Raw genomic sequence first — 8,429 nt, 5'->3', positions numbered from 1 at the left:
CGTATTACAATAAGGCCATGTTCACACGCTTAACAAAAAACGGCTGAAAATACGGGGCTGTTTTCAAGGGAAAAGAACTTCTGATTTTCAGCCGTTTTTTTAAAAAATTTGCGTTTTTTTACGGCCATTTTTGGAGCTGTTTTTCTATTGGGCCAGTGAAAATCGGCTCCAAAAACAGCTCAAGAAGCAACATGCACTTCTTTTTATGAGGCGTTTTTTTTAGGCGGCCGTTTTTAAAAACGGGCGCCTAAAAAACGCCCCGTCGCAACAGAACGCCGTATTTCCCATTGAAATCAATGGGCAGATGCTTGGAGATTTTTCTGCTTCCGATTTTTCAGCTGGTTTTCGGACCGTGTACGGCTGTAAATAGCCTGTGTGAACATATACCCTAAGTGGCACAGCGGAAAAAATTGACCCTGAGGATCCATTCACACTACCGTGCCCGTAATTACCACCGGTACTTCCGGGCACGGCCGGCCGTTTTTACGGGCTGTGCTCCCATTATAAAGTATAGGAGCACGGTCTGTTTCGGCAGGTTTCTACGGCACGGACACCCTCCTGTAGACATACGGGAAGGTGTCCGTCGGTCATAGAAATGAATGGGCCCGTAATTACGGGCAATTTTACGGTCGTGTGCATGGGGCCTATGTATACATAGGGGGGGATTAGCTGCGTAAATGCACACAGCGTATCCACCCTGGGCCCCGCAGGAAATTGTGGTGCAGTTTTTCGGCTGGAATGTCCTCTGCGGAAAAGCAACAGGTAAAAAAAAAATGATACTTACCCGTAGTCATGGCGACGCGTCCCTCTAAATTCCGGCAGCCCGCTGCAGCAGTCATCGAAACATCATCCCAGGAGGCCGGGCTGCATGACATCAAAGGGACGCGTTGCCATGACTACGTGTAAGCATAACCTTTTTCTTTTTTTCCGAGTTGCGTTTTTTGCGCGGAATCCCAGCTTTTTGTTGCAGGTTTTACCTTCCAATTGAATTCAATCAAAACCCGCAACAGAAAACCAGCGATTCCGCAAACATAAATTGACATGCAGCGGATTAAAAATCTGCACCGCAGGTCACTCTATGAACGGTTTGTCGGCGGAATGTTTATGCAGCGTGTGGAGATTTGTTCATATCCCATCCACTTTGCTGCTACTCTATTACACTGCCGATTTTTCGCAATGAAATACGTTGCGGAAAATCTGCCGCTACGTGTGAACCTACACTTAGGGCTTATTCACACGAACGTTTAATACATCCATGTGACGGCGGTTAAAACGACAGCCGTCACACGGACGCCTGCATTTCAAGGGGTCCGTTCACACAAGTTTCCGAGTTTCCCCACGTTCGTGTGAATAAGCCCTTCTGTCCACAGTGGTAACCGCAGCTGCTGCACAACCTCAAGGAGAGCGGTTTGTGGTGATTGACATGATCCTCTTGTGTAGTAACCAGACCCCCATACTGTCCCTGACAGCTGCTGCAGAACCTCTTTCAGTAGATTGGGGAAGAGCTGCTCTTTGGGATTGCCATGGTGGTGGTGTCCCTCTCTCTTGTTAAGAGGTTCTGCAGCAGACGAGGCAATGTATTCTAGTAACGCATGCCTTTCGGGAAGGGGAGGAGCGTTATGTCAGTCGCCGTTTACATGTGACGTTTTTGTCAAAACACGTGTAAAACCGCAGAGACTGCCTGCACATCAGCGATAGAGGAGCGGCTGCAACACGAGTGGCCTGATAAGCGGCGCCGCACAGTCCCTCCATGTAGGGGCATGTCACTGTCTGCGGAGACTCTCTTCCCCCTCACATACCTCCAGTGTCCCGGCTCCTCCTTCAAGAGGCTGTCCGTCTCTCTCTTCCTGATTTTTGCAGGCAAAGTAAGAAAGCAAGAAAGACGCCGAGAGCCAAGAAAGTCCCGGGGAGAGACGGCCAGGACCGGCAGAGACCGGGCTGTCAACATGGCGCTGGTCACCCTGCAGCTGTCCTCACTGGAGGAGGAGGGGGCCAGGCCCGCACCTGTCCAGGTAACAAGGGGGTGAATGGGAGGGCTGCACCCTATATACTGAGCAAAGCTAAATATTCTGTATGTACTTCTATCATATACATGTGTATACAGGTACTGGGGGGGGTGTATGTGGATATAGTATATATGAAGTATAATATATAAGTGATACTATTACTAGATCATATACATGTGTATACAGGTACTGGGGGGGTGTATGTGGATATAGTATATATAGTATAATATATGTGATACTATTACTAGATCATATACATGTGTATACAGGTACTGGGGGATGTGTATGTGGATATAGTATATATGTAGTATAATATATAAGTGATACTATTACTAGATCATATACATGTGTATACAGGTACTGGGGGATGTGTATGTGGGTATAGTATATATGAAGTATAATATATAAGTGATACTATTACTAGATCATATACATGTGTATACAGGTACTGGGGGGGATGTGTATGTGGATATAGTATATATGTAGTATAATATATGTGATACTATTACTAGATCATATACATGTGTATACAGGTACTGGGGGACGTGTATGTGGGTATAGTATATATAGTATAATATATAAGTGATACTATTACTAGATCATATACATGTGTATACAGGTACTGGGGGATGTGTATGTGGATATAGTATATATAGTATAATATATAAGTGATACTATTACTAGATCATATACATGTGTATACAGGTACTGGGGGATGTGTATGTGGGTATAGTATATATGTAGTATAATATATAAGTGATACTATTACTAGATCATATACATGTGTATACAGGTACTGGGGGATGTGTATGTGGATATAGTATATATGTAGTATAATATATAAGTGATACTATTACTAGATCATATACATGTGTATACAGGTACTGGGGGACGTGTATGTGGATATAGTATATATGTAGTATAATATATATGTGTTCCTATTACCAGATCATATACATGTGTATACTGGTACTGGGGGATGTGTATGTGGATATAGTATATATAGTATAATATATAAGTGATACTATTACTAGATCATATACATGTGTATACAGGTACTGGGGGATGTGTATGTGGGTATAGTATATATGTAGTATAATATATAAGTGATACTATTACTAGATCATATACATGTGTATACAGGTACTGGGGGACGTGTATGTGGATATAGTATATATGTAGTATAATATATATGTGTTCCTATTACTAGATCATATACATGTGTATACAGGTACTGGGGGATGTGTATGTGGATATAGTATATATAGTATAATATATAAGTGATACTATTACTAGATCATATACATGTGTATACAGGTACTGGGGGACGTGTATGTGGATATAGTATATATGTAGTATAATATATAAGTGATACTATTACTAGATCATATACATGTGTATACAGGTACTGGGGATGTGTATGTGGGTATAGTATATATGTAGTATAATATATAAGTGATACTATTACTAGATCATATACATGTGTATACAGGTACTGGGGGATGTGTATGTGGATATAGTATAATATATAAGTGATACTATTACTAGATCATATACATGTGTATACAGGTACTGGGGGACGTGTATGTGGATATAGTATATATATGAAGTATATTATAGAAGTGATACTATTACTAGATCATATACATGTGTATACAGGTACTGGGGGGGATGTGTATGTGGGTATAGTATATATGAAGTATAATATATAAGTGATACTATTACTAGATCATATACATGTGTATACAGGTACTGGGGGGGTGTATGTGGATATAGTATATATGTAGTATAATATATAAGTGATACTATTACTAGATCATATACATGTGTATACAGGTACTGGGGGACGTGTATGTGGATATAGTATATATGTAGTATAATATATATGTGTTCCTATTACTAGATCATATACATGTGTATACAGGTACTGGGGGATGTGTATGTGGGTATAGTATATATGTAGTATAATATATAAGTGATACTATTACTAGATCATATACATGTGTATACAGGTACTGGGGGACGTGTATGTGGATATAGTATATATGTAGTATAATATATAAGTGATACTATTACTAGATCATATACATGTGTATACAGGTACTGGGGACGTGTATGTGGATATAGTATATATGTAGTATAATATATAAGTGATACTATTACTAGATCATATACATGTGTATACAGGTACTGGGGGATGTGTATGTGGGTATAGTATATATGTAGTATAATATATAAGTGATACTATTACTAGATCATATACATGTGTATACAGGTACTGGGGGGGATGTGTATGTGGATATAGTATATATGTAGTATAATATATAAGTGATACTATTACTAGATCATATACATGTGTATACAGGTACTGGGGGACGTGTATGTGGATATAGTATATATATGAAGTATATTATAGAAGTGATACTATTACTAGATCATATACATGTGTATACAGGTACTGGGGGGGATGTGTATGTGGGTATAGTATATATGAAGTATAATATATAAGTGATACTATTACTAGATCATATACATGTGTATACAGGTACTGGGGGGGTGTATGTGGGTATAGTATATATGTAGTATAATATATAAGTGATACTATTACCAGATCATATACATGTGTATACAGGTACTGGGGGATGTGTATGTGGATATAGTATATATAGTATAATATATAAGTGATACTATTACTAGATCATATACATGTGTATACAGGTACTGGGGGACGTGTATGTGGGTATAGTATATATGTAGTATAATATATAAGTGATACTATTACTAGATCATATACATGTGTATACAGGTACTGGGGGATGTGTATGTGGATATAGTATATATGTAGTATATATAAGTGATACTATTACTAGATCATATACATGTGTATACAGGTACTGGGGAATGTGTATGTGGGTATAGTATATATTTAGTATAATATATAAGTGATACTATTACTAGATAATATACATGTGTATACAGGTACTGGGGGACGTGTATGTGGATATAGTATATATGTAGTATATTATATAAGTGATACTATTACTAGATCATATACATGTGTATACAGGTACTGGGGGATGTGTATGTGGATATAGTATATATGTAGTATAATATATAAGTGATACTATTACTAGATCATATACATGTGTGTACAGGTACTGGGGGATGTGTATGTGGGTATAGTATATATGTAGTATAATATATAAGTGATACTATTACTAGATCATATACATGTGTATACAGGTACTGGGGGACGTGTATGTGGATATAATATATATGTAGTATAATATATAAGTGATACTATTACTAGATCATATACATGTGTATACAGGTACTGGGGGACGTGTATGTGGGTATAGTATATATGTAGTATAATATATAAGTGATACTATTACTAGATCATATACATGTGTATACAGGTACTGGGGGATGTGTATGTGGGTATAGTATATATGTAGTATAATATATATGTGTTCCTATTACTAGATCATATACATGTGTATACAGGTACTGGGGGATGTGTATGTGGATATAGTATATATGTAGTATAATATATAAGTGATACTATTACTAGATCATATACATGTGTATACAGGTACTGGGAGATGTGTATGTGGATATAGTATATATGTAGTATAATATATAAGTGATACTATTACTAGATCATATACATGTGTATACAGGTACTGGGGGACGTGTATGTGGGTATAGTATATATGAAGTATAATATATAAGTGATACTATTACTAGATCATATACATGTGTATACAGGTACTGGGGACGTGTATGTGGATATAGTATATATGTAGTATAATATATAAGTGATACTGTTACCAGATCATATACATGTGTATACAGGTACTGGGGATGTGTATGTGGATATAGTATATATGTAGTATAATATATAAGTGATACTATTACTAGATCATATACATGTGTATACAGGTACTGGGGGACGTGTATGTGGATATAGTATATATGTAGTATAATATATATGTGTTCCTATTACCAGATCATATACATGTGTATACAGGTACTGGGGGACGTGTATGTGGATATAGTATATATGAAGTATAATATATAAGTGATACTATTACTAGATCATATACATGTGTATACAGGTACTGGGGGATGTGTATGTGGGTATAGTATATATGTAGTATAATATATAAGTGATACTATTACTAGATCATATACATGTGTATACAGGTACTGGGGATGTGTATGTGGATATAGTATATATGAAGTATATTATTTAAGTGATACTATTACTAGATCATATACATGTGTATACAGGTACTGGGGATGCGTATGTGGATATAGTATATATGTAGTATAATATATAAGTGATACTACTACTAGATCATATACATGTGTATACAGGTACTGGGGATGTGTATGTGGATATAGTATAATATATAAGTGATACTATTACTAGATCATATACATGTGTATACAGGTACTGGGGATGTGTATGTGGATATAGTATATATGTAGTATAATATATAAGTGATACTATTACTAGATCATATACATGTGTATACAGGTACTGGGGGGGGTGTATGTGGGTATAGTATATATGTAGTATAATATATAAGTGATACTATTACTAGATCATATACATGTGTATACAGGTACTGGGGAATGTGTATGTGGGTATAGTATATATTTAGTATAATATATAAGTGATACTATTATTAGATCATATACATGTGTATACAGGTACTGGGGATGTGTATGTGGGTATAGTATATATGTAGTATAATATATAAGTGATACTATTACTAGATCATATACATGTGTATACAGGTACTGGGGGGGGTGTATGTGGGTATAGTATATATGAAGTATAATATATAAGTGATACTATTACTAGATGATATACATGTGTATACATGTACTGGGGGATGTGTATGTGGATATAGTATATATGTAGTATAATATATAAGTGATACTATTACTAGATCATATACATGTGTATACAGGTACTGGGGGGGGTGTATGTGGATATAGTATATATGAAGTATATTATATAAGTGATACTATTACTAGATCATATACATGTGTATACAGGTACTGGGGGATGTGTATGTGGATATAGTATATTATATAAGTGATACTATTACTAGATCATATACATGTGTATACAGGTACTGGGGGATGTGTATGTGGATATAGTATATATGTAGTATAATATATAAGTGATACTATTACCAGATCATATACATGTGTATACAGGTACTGGGGGACGTGTATGTGGATATAGTATATATGTAGTATATTATATAAGTGATACTATTACTAGATCATATACATGTGTATACAGGTACTGGGGGATGTGTATGTGGATATAGTATATTATATAAGTGATACTATTACTAGATCATATACATGTGTATACAGGTACTGGGGACGTGTATGTGGATATAGTATATATGTAGTATAATATATAAGTGATACTATTACTAGATCATATACATGTGTATACAGGTACTGGGGGGTGTGTATGTGGATATAGTATATATGTAGTATAATATATAAGTGATACTATTACTAGATCATATACATGTGTATACAGGTACTGGGGGATGTGTATGTGGATATAGTATATTATATAAGTGATACTATTACTAGATCATATACATGTGTATACAGGTACTGGGGGACGTGTATGTGGGTATAGTATATATGTAGTATAATATATAAGTGATACTATTACTAGATCATATACATGTGTATACAGGTACTGGGGGACGTGTATGTGGATATAGTATATATGTAGTATAATATATAAGTGATACTATTACTAGATCATATACATGTGTATACAGGTACTGGGGGATGTGTATGTGGATATAGTATATTATATAAGTGATACTATTACTAGATCATATACATGTGTATACAGGTACTGGGGGATGTGTATGTGGGTATAGTATATATGAAGTATAATATATAAGTGATACTATTACTAGATCATATACATGTGTATACAGGTACTGGGGATGTTTATGTGGGTATAGTATATATGTAGTATAATATATAAGTGATACTATTACTAGATCATATACATGTGTATACAGGTACTGGGGGATGTGTATGTGGGTATAGTATATATGTAGTATAATATATAAGTGATACTATTACTAGATCATATTACTAGATCATATACATGTGTATACAGGTACTGGGGAACGTGTATGTGGATATAGTATAATATATAAGTGATACTATTACTAGATCATATACATGTGTATACAGGTACTGGGGAACGTGTATGTGGGTATAGTATATATGAAGTATAATATATAAGTGATACTATTACTAGATCATATACATGTGTATACAGGTACTGGGGGATGTGTATGTGGATATAGTATATATGTAGTATAATGTGTATACAGGTACTGGGGGATGTGTATG

At 35.5% G+C, this 8,429-nt stretch overlaps 1 protein-coding gene across 1 annotated transcript in view; it reads left to right on the top strand.

The window, feature by feature from the left end:
• Positions 1-1,688: 1,688 nt before the first annotated feature.
• SSH3 (slingshot protein phosphatase 3) overlaps positions 1,689-8,429 on the top strand; it is a 64,826-nt gene continuing 58,085 nt past the window's right edge. The window contains exon 1 of the mRNA XM_075841921.1: positions 1,689-2,012. Coding sequence (XP_075698036.1) covers positions 1,761-2,012 — 252 coding nt within the window. The 5' untranslated portion in view covers positions 1,689-1,760. The remainder of the gene's footprint in view (positions 2,013-8,429) is intronic.

This window comes from Rhinoderma darwinii, chromosome 11, assembly GCF_050947455.1.
Source record: "Rhinoderma darwinii isolate aRhiDar2 chromosome 11, aRhiDar2.hap1, whole genome shotgun sequence".
Taxonomy (NCBI): Eukaryota; Metazoa; Chordata; class Amphibia; order Anura; family Rhinodermatidae; genus Rhinoderma; species Rhinoderma darwinii.
The sequence above is the reverse complement of the archived record's forward strand: the minus strand, read 5'-3'. Positions and strand labels throughout refer to the sequence as shown.